At 43.8% G+C, this 20,892-nt stretch overlaps 1 protein-coding gene across 5 annotated transcripts; it reads left to right on the top strand.

Annotated features, from left to right (window-relative positions):
• Positions 1-1,150: 1,150 nt before the first annotated feature.
• KLHL22 (kelch like family member 22) lies at positions 1,151-19,657 on the top strand. 5 transcript variants are annotated; one of them, XM_067307055.1, is made up of 8 exons: positions 1,151-1,252; positions 2,752-2,872; positions 11,036-11,305; positions 12,232-12,397; positions 13,694-14,412; positions 15,559-15,751; positions 17,194-17,427; positions 18,512-19,657. In XM_067307055.1, exons 3-8 carry the CDS (start codon positions 11,079-11,081, stop codon positions 18,887-18,889), a joined length of 1,917 nt encoding a protein of 638 aa, XP_067163156.1. In that variant the 5' UTR covers positions 1,151-1,252; positions 2,752-2,872; positions 11,036-11,078; the 3' UTR covers positions 18,890-19,657. The 5 variants fall into 5 exon arrangements, with proteins under 5 accessions (XP_067163156.1, XP_067163158.1, XP_067163157.1 ...); XM_067307057.1 differs by having other exon boundaries at positions 11,053-11,305; XM_067307056.1 differs by lacking the exon at positions 2,752-2,872.
• The last annotated feature ends 1,235 nt before the right edge of the window (positions 19,658-20,892 follow it).

Below are 20,892 nucleotides of genomic sequence, written 5' to 3' on the forward strand. Positions count from 1 at the left end.
CACTGCAACCCTTCTTAGTGCCATTCCATCCCAAACCTGATCCCTGCTTCTTCTCCCGCCTCTTCAAGCCTCTTAAAAAAGCTCAGCAGGTACCCGGATCCTCCAAGTTTCAGATCCATAATCCTGAAATCCAAGAAAGGATATTTATAAGTATGCAGTTATCTATTTTTAAATAACCAAAAGCACCAAATGCCTCAGCCACTTAATGTTAGCTAAATTTGCCTCATCTATTGAAATCAAGTCATTTTACTTCTTATGCAACCTGCAGTATCTGCAAGGGCCAGTTTGATCATCCATCACTGAAGTTATGTGACACGACTAATTTCCAGGCCCCTGCTGTTTGGGGTTACCATCCCAGAGCACCTCCAAAGAAACCCAAGTGCTCCCACCCCAGAAGACACTCCAGCGCTGGCAGTAACCGGAGGCCCCTCGGATGGTGAGTGCTCAGGTAACACCGAGACCTTTCGGCCCTTTCCTCACAGGCCTAGGGTGCAACCGGCCAGGGACGGGACACGCTCAGGGGTAGGTATTGCCTAATATAAACGCTTCTCGCGCATGCTTTGGTCGAAGTTTCCGTATTTCTGCCCGAGAAAGCTGTGTGACAGGTCGCGTTTCACCCTACCAACAGAAACCCTCTAACCCCCGCCGGCCCCCCGCCCGCCATGACAGGACCCTCACAGGGCTGCCCCCGCGGAGGGAGACGTCAACGCGCTTCTAAGCCTCCCGGCCCCGCGGGGCCACCGTATGGCAACCCGGGGGCGCCGACCTCCTTCGCCCTCCCCCTGCGAAAAGGCGGCGCCCTCGCCGCCGCTCGGCCCGCTGGGAGATGTAGTCCCCGCGCGGCGCCGGGGCACGCCGGGAGCCGTAGTCCAGCCGCTGCCCCCCGCCCCGGGGCATGCTGGGACGCGGGCGCAGCGCCCCCTGCAGGCCGGGCGGCGCCTGCCCGCGCCCCGCCGCAGCCCCGGGGAGGCGGGCGGCGCCGGGCCGCGCCGCGGCGGGCCGCAGTGACGCACCAACACCGGGGGGTCGCGACACCGGGCCCGGCCGGGAGGGGGTGGTGGGAGCCCCAGCGGGACCCCCGCCCCGCCGCCGCAGCCCCGGGGCTCGCCCGCCCGCCCGCCCGCCGCGGCCCTCCCTTGCCCGGGCGGCGAGTCATGTGGGCAGGGCGCGGCGAGCCGCCGGGGCCGCCATGGTTTGCGGGTAGCACATGAAGGCGGAAGCCGGTGGCGGAGGGGCCCCCGCCGCCGCTCTGGTAGGTGGCCGGGACGGCGGCGGGCGGGAGCACGGGCGCTGGGGCCGGGCCGCTGCCGGCGGCGGGCAGCGACGGCTGGTTCCCCCGGGGGGGCGGCGCCGCGGGGGAGCCGGCGCCGGGGCTGCCCCAGCGCGGCGCGGCCCCAGGTAACCCCGGCCCGCGGGGATGCGGCCCGCCGGGAGCCCCCGCGGCGCGGCGCGGGCTGGGGCCGTGCAGGCCGCTCCGGCCGGCTCGCTGACTCGGCGGCACCGGAGCTGCCCGTCGGCAAGGCCGGGCCGGCGAGGTGCGAGGCCAGGCCAGGCCAGGCCAGGCCAGGCCGGTGAGGCGTGAGGCGAGGCGAGGCCAGACCAGGCCGCCTTCGCAAGGCAGGGCCAGGCCCTGACGCCTGGGCGACGCTGGGCTGCCTCCCTCGGACCACAGGCGTCTGAGGCGGGATGAGCAAGGCTGAGAATGCCAGGTCTCATGCGCTGCCGGAGTGTTTTGGGAAGGGAAAGTAAAACCAGAAATCCACTCGAACTGTCTTTCCCTCTCTGTCAAAGGGTTTGTGTAGGTTCAAGCCGATTCTTTTAGGGATGTAATTCTAAATAACCCTCCCTTCCGGAGAAAAAATCATTCTATTTGCCTGATGTGGAAGTGTGCTAAGCTACAGGAAAAGCCATGGATCTCCATAGGAGAGAAACCAGTGTAGTGAATAGATGTTTGATACTGAAATCAGAGCTGGAACGCACTAGAAGGGCTATTTGCTCTCTTCCCCATCACTTAACTGTTGTATCTCACACAGAATTAATTACTTCTCTAACTTTTTTTTTCCTTCCGTGTATTTTAGACAATTAAAATGCATGATTTGATTTAAGCAGTTCAAAACACAAAGCAGGGTAAACTCTTGCTGACTGACTGAATCTCTGGAGATTCATAGAACATCTACCATGGGCTAATTTATAAGCTGTCAGTTTTGGCATAGTCATTATTTAGCCTGATCCTATGGAAGCTTTTCAAAAAAAAAAAAAAAAGTTTTTCATATTATGGAAAGACTTGCATAAGAAATAGATCTTTCAGGTTTTTGGGAGGCTTTGCTGAAAGTTCTTGGGATAATTAAATTGATTTTGTCAAAAAAACATATTCCCCACAGGTTTATGAGATCCATCCGGACGTAGAACTAAGCAGTGAGGACCACACTTTCCCCAGAGTCTGTCTGTGCCAGCTGGAGCCTCACAGATGGGCCACCTGTTTTAGGGTTTCAGGCAGGTACACCTTGCCTGAACATAACTGGGTAACACACTCTCCTTCAAGCATGAGCAGCAGCTCCAGCTCCTTCAGGACCAGAGCATGACCATTGAAAAAAATAAATAAGATGAATATCCAGCAAGTCTTGTTTCCAGAATAGGAACTACAAAAGTAGCAATAGATAATCAAATTCTTAAGGAGATGATGAAGCCATATGAGAAAGCATTTTAGCACCATATTGAACTTTTGTTTATCTTATTACAACTTTTCTTTAGCAGCATTTGGCCACAGGCCACCTCCCATAATGTACCACAGAAAACTTTGCAGTTCTACAAATTTGAGTAAGTCGCAAGAAGGAAAGAAGTCAGTAATTCCTGGATGAGGCAAAATATTGAAGTAAGAAAGCTCATACTCTTTAGTTACACTCTTAAGTTTTTGGGGGGGGGGGGGTTGATTTTTTTTAACGATTTTTATATCTCTAAATATAGATACAGTTCATGGTAGTTTGGCCATAACATAAAAAAACTTTTGCCATATGAGATGTTTTACTCTCAATATATATTAGAAGCAGCTTGTAATAGGTTTGGAAAAAGATATCTGTTTACTTCTGAAAAGAATGAATGGCATAGGTTTGTGAAATAGCATAGCTTGCAGAAACTGTTTCCAAACCATGCCTTCAAGTTTCCTCCCCTACTTCAAGCATATACTACTGATGCTAAAATCAAGTGGCTTAGAAAATTCATCTCAGAGAAATGTGCTTCTGTATTTCCATTCTTAACTTACAGAAAGATGGTACATATTGACCTAGTGAAAGCATATCTCAGATCACAGAGTGTTCGAAACTAATGTTGAGATGTTACACAGTCCCAGCTGTCTTAGTTCCTTTCTTACTGTGGGGAGTTGAATCGAAAAGAATCATTTGGGTTAATTCCCACATATGTGGCAGGTTCCTGAAGCGAAATTTTATTTCAGGAAGAAGCATTTTCTTGCACATTTGTGAATGCATGGAGGGGTAATTCTGAAAGAAGCACTGCTAAGCAAAGCTTCTGTTTTTTCCTTCACCCCTCCTCTCTTCCCATTTTCTTCAAAAAGCACAGAACTGGCTTAAGCCTTGTCTACACACATGGTTTACTCAATTGTCCTCTGCTGCAACCAAACTTGCAAGTGCCTTCTTACGAATTATTATATAGTTGGTGAATTATTCTGGTATTTGCACTCCAATTAGAATGAACAAGTTTCACTTTTCAGTTTACATTTTTCATGGCATCACATCTGTTTTCTAAACTATTTTGGCAGTCACCCAGCTGCCTTCCCACTCTGCACAATCCCAGACTAGTTGATCTATTTGTTTGTGTGCCCTTTACCCTGTTAAAGTTCTGGTACATGGCCAGGTTCTGCCTATTTGTATTTGCAGGCCCCGAGGGTCAGCATAACTAGCATTTTGCTCTGGTCTTGTATCTTGCCGCCTTGTCAGGCTTTCAGCTGAAGCCTGGCTTAGGTCTGAATTCTCTTTACACCCTGGGGAGAGGTGAAGGTGCAGAAAGCCTTAGGGCACATATCCCTCATTTCCTTCAATACACTCATGCTTCCAAGGATCTGATCTATTGGGATCACAGTCAGCATGCCAGACTGGTTGGTCTATAGTAGAAAAAGCTATAAAGATGGCTTACAAGAAAGAGGAAAGAGCTGCTATTGAGGGGCCTCAGCAAGCTTTAAGAATGGATCAACAGGAACCACATAAATTTCAACAACAGCAAAAGCAAACTGCCTGTATGTACAGACTGGGGACAAACCTAGCTAGAAATAAGCTTTGAATTAGAAGAGCCTGGGCAGTCGTCGTGGACAAGTTGAATGGGAGTCAGTAGTGCCACTTCCCTGCGGTGGAGAGTAGCTTCATACTCAGATGTCTTAGGAAGATCATAGCCAGTAGGTCAAGGGAAGTGATTTTTTCCCCCTCTATTCAGCACTTATGAGCCCATATCTGGAGTACTCTGCCCAGCTTTGATATCTGTAGTAAAAGAAAAAACCTGCAAGTTCAGTGGAGATCCACCATATGGGGCAAGAACACATACAAGGAGATACGTGCAAGGTGAGGGAGCTGTGTTTGCTCAACCCAAAGAGAAGGCTGAGCAGGGATCCAGTTGCTGGTTTTAGCTGTCTAAGAGGTTATTGTAGAAGAGAGAGAGCCAGACTCTTCCTGGAGGTGCACAGCATAAGTTCAAGAGGTAATAGTTGTAAATTGCAGCAAAGGAAATTTAGCCAGGATAAAGAAGAAAATTTTCACACAATGTTTAAGCACTGAGAGAGTTTTCTGAATATCTCCAAGGATGGAGATTCTGCACTTGACTATATAAGGCTCTGAGCATCCTGACCTAATTTTGAAATTTGCCCTGCTTTGAGCAGGAGATTGGACTAGAGGCTTCCAAAGGTTCCTTCCAGCCAAAATTATTCCATGATTCTAAGAAAGCATGGGACCGCCACCAAGCTTGAACCACCTGTCCATTTGGCAATGAGCTAAGCAGGGTTTGGATACTAGACACCAGCAAGCTCAAGCCTGTATCGTGGGCACAGCTGATGCATGAGACAATGTCACAGTCTGCACAACACACCTCTTTGTACAGCGATGTAACTGACAACCAGGAGCTCTTCTATACAAAAATGTTCAAGTTTCCATAGAAACTAATGTGGCTGCTCCCCACTGTTCCCAGCCGTTTCTCTACGGCAGAGCAGCAAGGCTGCCCAACTGTAGATGAAGACTAGTAAGCATCACTGTTTGACTTGGATGCTAGTGGTCGAGGGAGTGGATGCTTGTTTAGGTGTGTATCATACCATGCAATACCAGTAACAAAACTTCAGCATTCTAAGTTGTCTACAGTACATTTAAAGCACATGATCAGAGCACATCACAGCTCACGGGGTGTGAGGAGCAAAGGCTGAATATACCTATAATGGCCTCAGGATGCATCCAGCACATGTGCTCAGACCTAGGTGTTGGAAAGTACTCCCAAGTACAACACAGTCTTAAGGAAGCAGGCATGCAATAAGTATATACTGTAGATCATATGAATTCCCACTCCCCAGAATATTCTTTACTGGAGCAGCGCGCAAACATCTTGGTGTTACAATTACTCTGCACTCAAAAATTCATGTAGGACAGATACTGTGGTCTTCACGACCACACCTATTTTGCTATGCCTTCAACCTTTCCTTTCCCCATTTTAGTTGAGCTACTCCATTCCCACATGCCATGTTCTTAAAAGGATGAGCATTTCAATGAGCCAAGAGTGAGGAAGCCTACCAGCCTCTCATTGTTTTGTTGTATGACTAAGACACAGTCCCTCCCCTCAACTCATCCTGTCCCAGTGCCACCCTCCTCAGTCTTAACAACCCACATATCTTCACCAGCCATGTCAGAATGCTATAAAGCCAAATATTCTCTCATTGAGCAGAGAGGGGACTTTGGTTAAAGCAAACAAACAAACCATTTTCATATACAGATAAGCAATTATTTTAACAGAACAATCAGGAAGTCTCACAAAGATTTGTACTTTTTTCACACAAGTATTCCGAAGAAGCATTTTGTGGTAATGGAAGTTGAATGCAAGACAATCACATGGAGCTATCAGCAAGCCACTGAGACACTTAACATCTGAAGTGTCCAAGGCTCACTACAAAAATGCTACGAGTGAAACATTGAACTTTGAACGTAGCCACAGGAAATAGGAGGAAATCTTAGATACAGAGAGAGTACATTCTCCTGCTTCCTAAATGGAATCCAGGCACAGAATACTTCAGAAGATATCAGTCTATTGAATAAAAGCTGTCATGTCATGCTGGGTACCTCTGAGGGTTTGGGGGTTTCTGGCTTTTTTCCCTTGATTGAAGTGACCAAACAGTGTACATCTTCCTACATTAGCATTGCCTATAGAAGCACACATGCAGTAACTAATGTGACTTCATAAGTCAGCACCACCGCCTCCTCCTTCCTATCTAGTTTGTACTCGTTTGTAATTCCCTAAAATTGCTGTTAGTCAGTACATTAACCCATGACTGCTGAAAAACAAACGCCATCCAACGTAACTGTAGACAGCATCCCACTACTGTTGTAGAAGAACTGTGAACAGGAAAGGTTCCTCTTCTCTTCCACCTCAGGGTCTGTCCTGCAATTCAGCCCCTGAATCCCACTGTTAACAGCTGCCCAGCACTGATAAACTTGCACAAGAGGAAGAGAAGCGGAAATATTACTCAGATTTCTGAGAGGCTAGCTCAGGCATGGAGCAAGTTTCTCAATAAGAGAAGTAAAAGAATAGAGAGGTCTCAAGAACATACTCCCTACAAACAAGGAGCTGATGGAAGAGAGAGGCTCAGGATAGCAGGAGCTTTGCTGCATTGCTCATGGCACTCTGCATTTACACAAGCTGTAGGTTTCACCAACTTGGCCCTTCAGACTAGAACTTGTCCCCAACAGAACAAGGGCCTGCCTCCAGCTCCTGCACCTACAGGAACAAGTAGGCCAGCCTGTGACAACAGTGTCTCAAGCCCTTTAAAAAAAAAAAAAAAAAACAGAGTTAGACCCACAGCCCTGAGAAACAAGATGCTGTGCTAACACTGATTTCCTTCCCTCTCCAGCAAAGTCATAGTCATCACAAGTTCAGAGAAGCACACAAAACTGTCAGCTCACCAGGCACACTGCACATAATCCAGAAAACCTGAACACTAAAAACACCTAGTTCTTCCTTCAAAGGAGGCACACAACACAACTCTTCTCCCCACCCCCCCCCCCCCCCATACCCTTATTTCAACAACTGTTCTTCATAACTCCTAACACCTGCACGCCATCTCCAGCTGCCCCTTGTACAGCTATTATGCAGCCAAGGGCACTCAGTAATCAGCTGAGTGGATCTTGCTGGCCGACCCCCACAGGCCTGTAGAGGCCCTCTACTCTTCCTTGTCTTAAAGTTTTTTTCTACTAGCTTCTAAGGCTACATAAATAGGAGTTAAGAGTTTTTTCTTGGCTTTTGGATAAAAGAAGAGGACTTGCTACCTATGTCAGTCAGACATCACAGATGAATACTGTTAATGTCCACCTTTAATTCTATCAGTAGGCAACAGTTCATTAAAATCAGAAGTGTTCATTTTTCCAGAGCACTGTATTACCACTGTTAAAACTATAACAATAGACATTTATACTTATGAGCCTTGAAGCCTGGTTTTGGAGGACAGGGAGGTATAAATAAAGGAATATAGGTTCTCTGAGTTGCCCCAGTGTAATTAAGGAACCTGTTGTATCCATGTACAAAAAGAGCTTCCTGAAGGCTGGCAAGTTTTAGACCACGTAAACTGTACCTGCTAAATAGTATTCCTCGCTTCCTCCACAGCAGCCTCAGTGTTCAACCTACACACCCTCAGCTGGTTAGTGGCCAATAGCTGTGGATGGCAAAATACTCACAGGTAGCTATAGAGTGGTGAATTCCCATACCATGATAGCACTGTGCTCCAAAAGTGTAAGGCAGCTCTCGTATTGATGTACAGCACTGCATGAGTGAACAGCCTGAGGACAGGCCAGTTCACCAGCGACAGCCAAGATACAATCCAGGATAGACGCTGAGAACAAGAAAAGACCTGCCAAAGTTCAGAAAATAGAGCTTAGCAAAATACCTGAAGGCTCAGCTGCTGACTAGCCAAAAATCAGCTGTGGAGGATGGTTCGGTTATAGTCCCAGCAGCTGTATTGTAGGATGACCACACTGGGCTTACCACAGATCTGCTGGAAGGACTACTTTGTTCAGCTATTGCTAACAGTTTACTGTTGTGGGATAACTCAAGTCCATATATAGTAGCCCTGACACTGAGATAAACACCCTGCAGGTCTCCAAGAAAGTCCCATTTGTGACTGAAAGCTCTTCGGATACTAATGCTCATACAGGCTTGGCAGTGCAGGCCTCAGCAGGCGGTGCTGCCTCATGTGCCCGCTGTGCAGAATAACTGAAGCAGAATAACTGAAGCAGCTCTTCAGTTCCATTCTCCTCCGCATTGCTGGTACTCTGCTAGTGCAGCCATTAGCTGACACGGAGAAGCTCTTTGTGTTTTAGGATTAGCTGGTGTTTTTTTATATTGGAGGAGATTCCCCATTTTCAGGCATGGTCTCAGTAACCACTGCTAATTCACTGGTGGTATTGTTTGCATAACAAATAGTATTAACACAATATTGGACCAACGTATCACTTTTCAGTGAGGATCAGGTCCAGACACTGGTACATGGGGTATTCCCTTGCCATGATTATACCAATTTCCCACTCTATGCTGTATGCATATATATACACATATGGGTTGACTGTTACTGTCATATTGCCACTACTAGCGGTTCTGATAAGCTGGCAACCCACAGTTACATGTGTATTGTCTCTTAGTAGAGCAGTGGCATTACTGGAACGCTGATGCTGTCCCCATTGTCATGACTCTGCACTTCTCTAAAGCGGAGCCACATCCCCTACAACACATTTCCTCACTAGCGTTTGTTGCAAGGATCCCAGGGCCAGTTTAGTTCTAATATGCCTCATTTTTTCTCTCCTCTAGCCTGTCTTCCACCAGTGGCTGCACTATATGACACAGTGTAAGACTGCATCAAAGGTCATGCTGTTTCCCCTACCCAGCTCCAGTCTTTTAATTCAGAAAGCAATTCCCTTGTTACATTTACTTCTGCTTTTTGATGCAATGATTGTACTCCTGTAGAGATCTCTTTTGATATAACTCTCTAAGTTGCCATAAAGGTGCAACCTTTTTTAGAGCAAACTCTGTTAATGTGGTTTGTCTGAATGTGGTCCTCATTTGGACCATATCTCACCCCACTTTGTTCTTGCTACATTTATTCTCTTTTTGAGTAAAATGGGAAATTTCTGATCAAGATCTAGTAACACTAAATCCTTCACTTGCCTTTCTTACAGTGTTATCTCCATTGTCTCAATCCATCACTTTTGGTATTATCCTGGATCAAAACAAACGATACAGTAGTCGCTTGTCTGTTTCTTCAGTCATCTGATTTCTAGGAAAAGCATCTACCTGTCACAGAGGATAATCCATTACTCATCTCTTCAGCTGGTGATGGATAGTTTCACTGAATAATCTACCTGAATGTGCTCCCTAGAAGGTTGTCTCAGCAGAGTTCCTCTTCCAAGCTCGTTGTCTTGGTTTTGCATGGAAAAGAGCAGACAACTATTAATATGCTTTTTCAAAAATTTTTTCCATCCCATAAACCATGCAATGCCGCCTAGCTTTCTTTTGCTTTGGACAGTGTAAGGTAACTTCCTGCAGGCAGTACAATAAACATGTTTTCATATTTCTTGGTGTCATCCAGACAGCTCCTTCCTCACTGGCCATACACTGAATACCTTGCAGTACTTCGAGAGATTTCCAATGCTGCATTCACTATCCATGGCTGGCACAGTTAAACAATGGTCCCATTTCTTCATTGTTTGTTTGGATTTGCTGGATTTGTTCTGCTTTTGCTTCTCTGACTGCTGATAACCCCTTGTGACTATTGCTTGTGTCACTAAGCTATTTCCCGGGGCACAGGAGGAGAGGTTATTATAATTGCATCTTAAGCAGCCATATCAGCTAAGTTATTTCCTTTTGCTAATGCTTTTTTTTTTATGTGCTCTGACAACTGGATAGATTCTATCAGATCTAACTGCTACAACTTCTCATATTCTTCAAATGCAATAGGAAAGGGTAAACTACAGGATGAGAGGAATCATGAGATTTTGAGACCATTGACATGAAACACAGTGACTTCCAGCTAGCTCCTGACAGGTATTTCCCCATATGCCGTAGGGACCTTCCTATCGTGTCAAGGGCAGCAGTGGAAAAAGGTATGGGATAGCCAGCTCCAATGCCAACACTGGAGGAGCTACTGCCATGCAGGAAATCACAGTGAAATAAAAAGCAGTTGTGCATGCTAGCTTGAAGTAGTCACAATAAAGAAATTTCAAAGCCTACAGTTTCATACAGTATCTTATAGAATGACAGATGGAAATGTGCTCAATTAGGGAAAAATGAAAAAGCAAAGGTGAGAAGAGATGAGAGCTTTGAGATACTGCGGTAAGTTATTAAGAGAAAAATTGAAGGTGCAGTTTATATTGCAGCAAAGTTATCTAAGGATATTAGGCAACTTGAAATTTAGCAAAAATTATTTCAGCTTTGTCCTTTGTTACAAATGATGCAGAAATGCAATGGAAACAAGGGGTTCTTGCTGTGATTTGGGAAGTGAAACTCTTGCCCAGATAAAACTATCCCCACATGCTACATATGCTGACTCTTGGACTGAAAAACCAAGAGTCAGAATACTTTTTTGAAATACCAAGTTCTGCCCGTTTGGTATATTGATGTTTGCCTGTCCATTTCCAGTATCGTCATTCAGAATAATTTCTCTGGGGTAGAACTGCGTTTAATGTCTCTCCATTGTACTGAAGAGTTGGTTTGATTTATTTGCTGTGACAGGCGGGTCAGAGGACCGTTCGTGAAGCCAAAGGCACAAACCTTTGCTGATTCTGTTGTCTCACAGATTTCATTCTGCTGCAGCTGGTGGCTGAGCATTTCTGCCTGGGATGGCGGAGGATCAGGAGCTGACTCAGCCACACAAAGCTCAGCTCGAGCCCTCCCTTCAGCAGCGCACCAGCAACACATACCGCAGTGCAGAGCACTCGCAGGCCTTGCTCAGTGGCTTGGTATCTCTCCGAGACAGCAGCATCCTCTTCGATGTAGTTCTGGTAGTGGAAGAGAAACCTATTGAAGCTCATCGCATACTTCTAGCTGCATCCTGTGACTATTTCAGGTACGCTCCAGTAACAAGCAAGTAACAAGCATGTGTCTGAATGTTACTCAAAACTGCAACATCCAAATCTTCTGTCTTAGTACATCAATGTAAATTTAGACCCAGAAGATAGAGCTGGATGCATTTCACAATTTTAAGTAGGGTCTTATTCATCTTTCTTTTATGTCTCTGCAAAAATAAAGCTCTTGTTACACTGAGCTTACCTCTGCTAAATTCACAGCCTGCGGTGCTTGGAGGCATATAAAGAGGAGAGGCTATCTTAACAGGTGTCTTCTGCACAAATGCACTCTGGGTGGCTTTTAACATATCCTTAGCGTTGTAAGACTTCACTGATTCTGGTGGTCATTTCATACTACACAAAAAGTCACTGGAGCTGGGACTGGGTCACCCCCTCTGTTACGTGCCTGTTGTGGGGCTTTCTCTTTGCTGATCCAGGCACTCCTTCGGTCACTGACTAGCAGTTTCTTGAACTGACTTTACTTTCATTGAGCAAACAAACAAATCCAAAGGCAATCCAGGCAAACTGTTAACAGTCTACAACTTCTAACTGGAGGAAGAACTGTTCTAGCTTAGAAAAAATTCCTACAGTCCCAGGTTCCTCTGTTTTTCTCTCCTCCACCCCCCAAGTATCTGTCTCTATTCATTGACTATCCCTATGAACGGGGTTTGCATTTAAGTCCTTCTGCCGGGAATCACATCTTTCAGATGGCTCCTACTGTTTTCTACAGAATGAAGACTGCTACTTTCTTAGATCCTAAAGGCCTATACTCTTGTATCATTGGTTTAGAGAAGTGCTAATCCTATAAAACTCTCTAGGTTTTTTTTCTTTCTGAATATTTTGGATGTTCCCCGGACAACATAAGAAAAGCAACTGAATATAGCTTTAATTTGAACCTTCCATAGCATGTACCATTGTCTTTTTTCAGAGGAATGTTTGCAGGAGGACTGAGAGAGATGGAACAGGATGAAGTTCGTATCCATGGCATCTCCTACAATGCAATGTGTAAAATCCTGAACTTCATTTACACTTCTGAGCTGGAACTCAGTGTGAACAGTGTTCAAGAAACCTTAGCTGCAGCCTGTCAGCTTCAGGTGAGGCACTGGGAGATGTGAGAAAAAAGAAGCAAGAAACAAAAGCCAGAATGAAAGAAAAAAGATGGATATCTGGTGGGTGGAGGGTTAGGGGGTGAATGAAACTATTAGAAGAGGCTTTTCCAAGTACATAAATGGCTCTGATGAGAAGAATGTCTTTTGGATGCTGTATCCACTGGAACGAGCTATGGAAGGGCAGGAAAAATGAATGAGCGGCTGTACATCTCATTCATGCCAGTGGTTTTATTACTTATAAACCTTTACTATTTCATCTAGAGAACTATTTTATATAGCACTTACTTCCTCTGACCTGCTTTTGAAAGCTTCCCTAGGATGGAATACCTCTGGCCTATGGTAAAGGACAGGGATTGCTGCTCAGAAATTGTTGCACTGCTCAAACTTCCCAAAATCTTCCACTGACTTGTGTTTGCAGGCACATAACCTCCCTTGGCCCCATCACTACAGGGTATCCTATACCACGGTTTCTGCACTAAGTGCAGAGTTCTTCTTGTGCCTTCCAACAGGTGGGGGTTTTTTCTATCTAATTTTCCCTGCAGCTAATGATGGCACAGGCTTTGGTACTAAATCATAAACTTTCTGGGTGGTTTGTTTGGTTGATCTTCACACATTTAGCAACAGTTTGTTAGTAGAGGGACTCCTGGACAGCAGTTATTTCTCTATTTGCCAGTAGTCCCTCCTGCCAGATACAACTTCAAATTGTACTCAGAAAACAACACTAAATATTAATTTTCCTTTCAAATGGCTTCCTACGCACTTGAGTGGTGCAGTCTAGCATGTGATTCTGTTATATACATATATATAGTCTTTGACAGACTACATCTATAGTGCTCTGAAAGAACAACTCATGGAGCGGCTGTAAACCTGACTTTCTCCACATCCTTCATGCCTTCCGTTTATATGACTGCGTCCTAGACAGCCTGCACCTTGGTGGCATGCTAACAAGCCAAGCAGCCTGGCTGTCCAGTGCTCCATGTCCCCTGGAAGACAGATTACTGCTGCACCTGAAGCCAAACTCGTAGGCTTGCAGTATAGAAAACAGTATGGCTAGAAGATCTATATTATATTCATCTACAAACCCATATTGGATTGGTATTTTTCTCTTGAGAAAGGTACATTGGGTACAAGTGACCACAGTGGTCAGATTCTGTGAGGAGAGCAGTCTTCTTGGGAGCAACTTTCTTACGATCTTCTCAGGCTTGCACTCCGTGCTTCTGTGACCTGTCTCTCGAGTGTAAGGCAAGTAGTCTCTGAAGTAATGAATCTTCTCTCTTGCAGATTCCAGAAGTCATTAAGTTCTGTTGTGATTTTCTCATGTCCTGGGTAGATGAAGAGAACATCCTGGATGTCTATAGATTAGCTGACCATTATGACTTGAGACATTTGAGTGATCAGCTGGACTCCTATATTTTGAAAAACTTTGTAGCTTTCTCAAAGACGCAAATGTACCGGCAGCTACCCTTCCAGAAGGTCTACTCTCTTCTCAGCAGCAACCGGTTGGAGGTTAACTATGAGAATGAGGTTTATGAAGGGGCACTTCTTTATCATTATTCTCCAGAGCAACTGGAGACAGATCAAGTCTCCCTGATGGAGCCCCCTAAGCTACTTGAGACAGTTCGTTTTCCTCTGATGGAACCCCAGATCCTGCAAAGGCTTCATGACAAATTAAGTCCATGTCCTTTAAAAGATAAAGTAGCAGATGCGCTAATGTACCACAAGAATGAATGTCTTCAGCCAATGCTTCAGAGCTCCCAGACACAGCTGAGATCAGAGTTCCAGTGTGTAGTGGGATTTGGAGGGATGCATTCTACTCCATCCATAGTCCTCAGTGACCAAGCCAAGTATCTGAACCCCTTACTGGGAGAGTGGAGGCACTTTACAGCTCCACTAGCCCCCCGAATGTCCAACCAGGGGATTGCTGTTCTCAATAATTTTGTGTATTTAATTGGAGGAGACAACAATGTACGTGGTTTTCGAGCAGAGTCAAGGTGTTGGAGGTAAGACAAAGATAATTCTGCTACTATTTTTATTACCAGCCTGTTGCCCTTCTCTGAGTCAGTAAGCCACTAGCAGTCTGCACACTTGCTGGCCAAGAGATTAGGAACTGAACAGAGGCCTCACTGAAAAAACACAAGAAATAAAGAAATTAGCCTCATAGTAACAGGAAGTTTCCAGCTGTGTTTATGGGACAAAGCCAAGCCTGATGGAGTAGAAGCAGCTATTCATATTACATTCATTCATTACATTATTGCATCCAGTCATTACATTACATTCGTATTACATACGCTACCTTGTCTACCTTGTTGGAGGGGGAAGTACTAAAAGTGTGGGTTGCAGTAATAACTAGGATTTTCTAGAAGTTCTCTGTGTGTAGTTCTGGTCCCAATAGGAAGGGATCTAGCTGATTTTAAATAAAATGCTATTATTAGTTGACTGTTGTGAATTTGTGTGCACAGTAGCAGCATTCCAGGGTCTGCTTAAGTTCTGCTGTGCCAGGGAGAAGAGCACGGGGAAGGACCAGTTTTAGATCTTAATGCCCATTACATTGCAAACAGATATAAACCCTTTTGTCTTTGTAATGTGGTCATTTTTACTAGTTTTAGCTGAGCTACCCTTATTTTATAGCATGAATAGTCTGATTACACTTCCAGAAGTTGTGACCAGTTTTCTCTGTAACTAAAATTTTTAGACTAAATAGATGTTTTGAATGGCAAATTAATAATGAGGTTCTGTTTGAGCAGATATTTGGGGAAAAGAATGAAAGAAGCCACAAAATATTTATGCCTCTCTTGGCCCCTTTAAGATCCAGATGCAGTCTTTGTGGTATTTTCAGACAGTTGTACCTTGTAGAATGGCTTTGTATAAGCAGAGATTTTGATATATAACCTGACAGCAGTGCATAAGATCATGGAAAAAACTAGGCTTTTACAGCATGATAATATCTGCTAAAATACATCTTCTAAAAATAGAATAAAATACCTTTACTAGTAATAAAATGCTGACAAGGCCAAATTTCACTCCAGTTACAGCTGAGCTGAATTTCAGCCAAAGACAGTGTAGTAACCCACATCTGTGGTACTGTCTTGTACTCCAGCAATGATTCTGCGGATACATGAATAACTTTGAGCCTATTCCTTTGCAAGGTATGACCCACGACACAACAGATGGTTCCAGATCCGGTCGCTACAGCAAGAGCACGCTGACCTCAGTGTTTGTGTTGTGGGCGACTATATATACGCTGTCGCTGGGCGAGATTACCACGAAGACCTGAGGGAAGTGGAGAGGTATGACCCTAAAAGCAACACTTGGGAATATGTGACACCTCTGAAGAAGGAGGTAAGGAGTGCATTAGCCACACACACCAATACACTTCCCCAATACCTGATGTCATCTCTTTTAGATGCTTTTCTCATGTGTAGCTTTCCATTTGCTGATATTCAAATAGGAAACAGTAGCCTCTGTATGTGGCATAAACAAATATCAAGAAAGGAGAATAATGTATATAATTTCCATTTTGAGATTAAATGCTTATTTTCTTGTTTTCTTGTTGTTTTCCCCTGCAAACCTTTGTTGTATTCACTTTTAAAACATTTATAATCAAACACACAGCCACCAGGAAGTTCCCTTTTCTTCTAGAGCAGGTAAAATATGTGTGAAAAATTAGAAAATAGGACAAGTTTCTCACTCACAATCCTGACAACAAACCTCAGTCCTGATCAGAAGAGATCACTCCCTAGTGAGAAGGTTTCTATAGACTGCTTAATTCTTGGACACAGAACAGTGACTGTGTAATAAGTTCTGATGGCAATAGCTTATATGACGCAGCAGCACATCTCAGTCAACTAAAGTGAGACCATTACTCATTTGAAATATATCACTGAGCAGCTATCCTATGACATCAGTACCATTTGTCCTTCTAACACAGCAATTGCCAGACTAGCAGTCATGACCCCAGGAGCCAGGAAATGGTGTAGTGACAAGGGAATTGGGCTTATGAGTGGAAAAGTTTGTTCCAGGAATTTTGCTAAAAAAGGCAAGAATTTCTGTTCTTAGATTAAAAGCATTGCAAAAGGAGGAAGATATAAACAAACAACTGCTTGGTGAATCTTGGTTAGGGAAGAAAACTAAGATTCTAATTAATCTTTCAAGAAACTATGCTGACTTCTACTACACCTTTTAAAAGCTTTGTGACAAGTCACCAGCACAAAAGAATATCTGTGATTTCATAATGCTTCTCATTGAGAATCTCAAGACACCTTAAAAACATAAATATTATTGCCATTTTACATAATGGATGCAGAGGCAGAAGAGGATAAACAGCTTACACGAGGTCACAAATAATAAATGTGTGTCAGTGCTGGGAATAAAAACAGCTTTAAGATCCAATTGAGTGCTACTAAGCAGGCTGTCTTGCCGTCCTGATAACATTGTCAATGCCTGTATAGTACTTTCATCTCCAACAGAAAGGCTTCCAAGCAGAGAAAAGGGAGAAAAGAAACAGTATGAACAATATCCTGATTAAGGAACAATAATGAATGAGAACCCAGTGCAGTTCTGGAAGTTTTGAAAATTTTTGTGTATTTCATTCAGAACTTAAGCCTCACACTTACAGCATAATCACCTAGAAAGGAATTGTCCATAAGAAGATCCTCCCAGATGTTGGTATCTGAGTAATTCATGAAGAATGTCACTCCCTTAATGACTATGCCAGTCTTTAAAACTGGGAGAAATACATCAGTCCAGCCCTTAACCTCTTGCTTTCCCATGTGATGGTGCAGGTGTATGCACATGCTGGAGCAGCACTGGATGGGAAGATGTATATTACCTGTGGGAGGAGAGGAGAAGACTATTTGAAGGAGCTACAATGTTACGACCCAAAGACCGACCGCTGGGAGGTTTTAGCAGATGGTCCAGTCAGACGTGCTTGGCATGGGATGGCTGCTCTTCTAGGAAAGCTCTACGTGATTGGAGGAAGCAACAATGATTCTGGCTACAGAAGGGATGTTCACCAGGTGAAAGCATGTTATACCTGTTTCTTTCTTCCAAGAGTCTGTTCCTTGTGGATGCTTGCACTCTGACATAATGTCTTCCTCCCACTAAGTATGCATATAAAACTGCCTGCCCAGCAACACCTTACTGCACCAGCTCTCCTCCACTTAACTGAAGAACTTGCAGTGATTTATCTACTGCTGTCTGTCTTGCATGCAATGTCTAACCCACACAGCATTAAAGCTCTAGCACTTCGGTTTCCTATCATTTTTAAAACATCTTTGAAGAACAACGTTGACCGGAAATAATATACCCCAATAAGTAGCACGTCAACTGAATTTACTTTAAATTGTCTTCTCACTTGCATTTTTTCCTAATTTAAGGACTTTTGAATTAGCGGTGTGTAATTCTAGGACAGAAGTTGTTAAGGATAGGTTGAGAATGGCAATGAATAGATTGGACAGCAATTTTATAATGCAGTTAAATCCACAGTGCCTGATAGTAAGTGACGTCTGGAGAGAAGCTTCTTGTGACTTATTCCAGCCTCTAGAACTGCTAGAGATGTGGAAAGAAGACACAAAAAGTAACTGCTTTTATAAAGTCAATGAAGATGGCAGAATTAAATCTAGCTGAAAGTATCTGAATGATTAAAAAGGTGCTTACAAATAAATGGAGTTAGCTAAGTAAATACCCAATAGAATCTAAAACTTCCCCACATATGCTGCAGAGACAGCCTACCAGATTTGGTGTAGCACAGCCTTCTCCGTATGTTCCAGCACATTTTTTCCTAATGCAAACAGATGCACTGTGTCTGAGCTCATATTAGCATCTGTCCCCAGCTCTTTCACTTTTGTGTACATTTTTGAATGACATACAGCTGTTACCACAGCAGCCGTGTCAGAAGTTGTGATTCAGTGTTATGTGGCAACTATGCAGCGTTTCCACTGAGCAGTGGACTTCTGCGTACTGATGTGCTCTCTCCATTATCAACGCCCTCTCAAAAGACTGATGACATTGCCAGACTATGTAAATAGTTTGTGATATGACCAGTCTGTCTATCACTGAGATACAAGTTGCTTTGTAGCTAATCTCTTTCTTGTTTTACAGGTTGCCTGCTATAGGCCAAGCACTGATCAGTGGACAAACGTATGTCCACTTCCTGCAGGACATGGAGAGCCAGGTATTGCTGTCTTAGACAACAGGATCTACGTCTTGGGAGGCAGATCTCACAACAGAGGGATCCGCATGGACTACGTCCACATTTATGATGCAGAGAGAGACTGCTGGGAGGAAGGTCCCCAGCTGGAGGATGATATTTCCGGGATGGCTGCCTGCGTCCTCACTTTGCCCAGGGCTATTTTAATGGACACAGAAAAATGGTACTCAGAATGGCATGCAGACCACCAGCAGAATCACCTTGACTTTCCATCGGAAGTTATGAGTGTGTCAGACTGGGAGGAATTTGACAGTTCAAGTGAAGATTAGAAAATTTTAATATTTATTTTTTGCCAGCAGATGAGGAAATTAAGGCTTGGATAAAATATTTAGAGATTTTATATGTCTTTCTTATAAACATAAATCAGCATTTAAAGGTTTGAAAAATGAGTGTTCTGCACAAAATGCTATTCACAGTCAATATCTGCCCATCTGCAAGTGTTCTGCACAAAATGCCACTTACAGTCAATATCTGCCCATCTGCCAGAAAGCAGCATTATTAAAGTAACCACAGAACTGCCTTTTTTCCCTGTTAAATAATAGAAGTTCTTTTCCTTTGAAGGAGACTTTTCTCAGCCTTCAGCATGGACATAAATAACGGTACAGAAGGCTCAGCTTGACTAGCTTCTTTCCTTCCAGCTTTTAGCTTGAAATAGCTTTTCCAAGTGTTTTCTTTCTTTTTTGGTAATAAAACCTCCTAGCCAGCTTAACACAGGAAGACAAGACCTAGTGTCTCCCTCCTGTGCCAGGTGTCAGACAGCTTGATCGGTTATTCAGCAAAATTGAACATACAGAAGCAGGAACAGTAGCAAGAAAGTCTGAACCTTCATCTCATCTGGGCATGCAGCCATCCTCCTAACTGGGTTAGAGCCTGTGATCCGACACCCACTCCTGAACTTCTATACTGCAGCTTCTGTCAACACAGTGGAAAGAAGATTTCTCTGTACAGAATATGGCCATCTCATCATTCAACTGTCAGACACATTTGTTCACAAGCATAAATTAATAAATCCTTGTCAGAACCTTTTTTCTTTTTAACTACTGTCTCGGTTTTATTAACCATGATGTGGAATCTAAATGTTGGTGAGCTTAATTAGATCCTATATTACTATATTAATATCAGTGAAGTTATACCAGCTTGGGAAATGGCCCAATTTTTTTATTCTTTTATTATATGCTTTAGAAAGGCATAAAGAGAGCAGAGATTGGTTTACCACAGCATAAGAAAAAAAGTAACAAGGAGATAACTAGAGATATTGAAGATTATACTGATCCAAGACCCTGTGATAGCTAAACTAATGCCAGGAAAATAACACTGTACCACTACAGCTCAGAACGATACTGCACAGTAAAGCCTTCCTTCATTAAAATAATTGGCTGCTGACTACCATCTTGCTTGGCATTAGTTTAGAAGCTGATTTAAATCTGAACCAGTGTGACATCTGAACAGTATGGGATCCTTCCTCTTGGATGGGCAGGAAGTAATCAGTGCCACCAGAAAATCATGACAGAATAGCTATAGCTCTTATTAAATTCTACAGCAATAACAAGGCTGCAGTAAAAGGGCAAAAACAAAGTGGCAATCAGAATGATGCACTATAGTTAATTATCATCACATCATGACAAAGTGGCTTTGCACATTGACCTGCTACTATAGAGAAATGGAAGAAGTTCCTAGATATTAATACCACTTAGGGAAATTTTGCTTACGGAAACAAAGATGATTTCAAAATAGATCTAGTTGACTCTAAATGAGTGGACTGGGCTTCTGAAAAAGATTCAGGAGGATTTGCGCAGTTCTTTTAATAAGTTGAACAGCTTTTTCTCGACAAGAGGGAGTTCTTGGATTTTTTTTTTCCTCCAGCACTGTTAGTTTTCACCTCCATCTCTGCACCATTGCCAATTGGCAGATAAAGCAAAAGACCTGGTAAATGCAGAAACCCTACATATAAGCTTCTTCAGGAAGTCCTTTTTGATAACAAACTCTGAACTGCACATGGAGTCTGCAAATAGCCTTTGTTACACTGCAATATTGGAGACTGAGGAGTATTCATATTTTGCCTACAAAAATGTTTTTAGTATGAAGGAATTAAACATAGCTCTCAAATGTCAGGTGAGATCTCTCTGACCTGGACATCACTTGACCCCCTCTTTCCAGACTGCATGTGTTCCAGTGGCAATTTGTTTTGTCTGCAAACTGTGAGCATGGCATTCAAGGCTTTCGGTGGTGCAGGTTATATTCTAAACTCAACTGTTCTAACTAAACCCAGATA

This window comes from Apteryx mantelli, chromosome 17, assembly GCF_036417845.1.
Source record: "Apteryx mantelli isolate bAptMan1 chromosome 17, bAptMan1.hap1, whole genome shotgun sequence".
Taxonomy (NCBI): Eukaryota; Metazoa; Chordata; class Aves; order Apterygiformes; family Apterygidae; genus Apteryx; species Apteryx mantelli.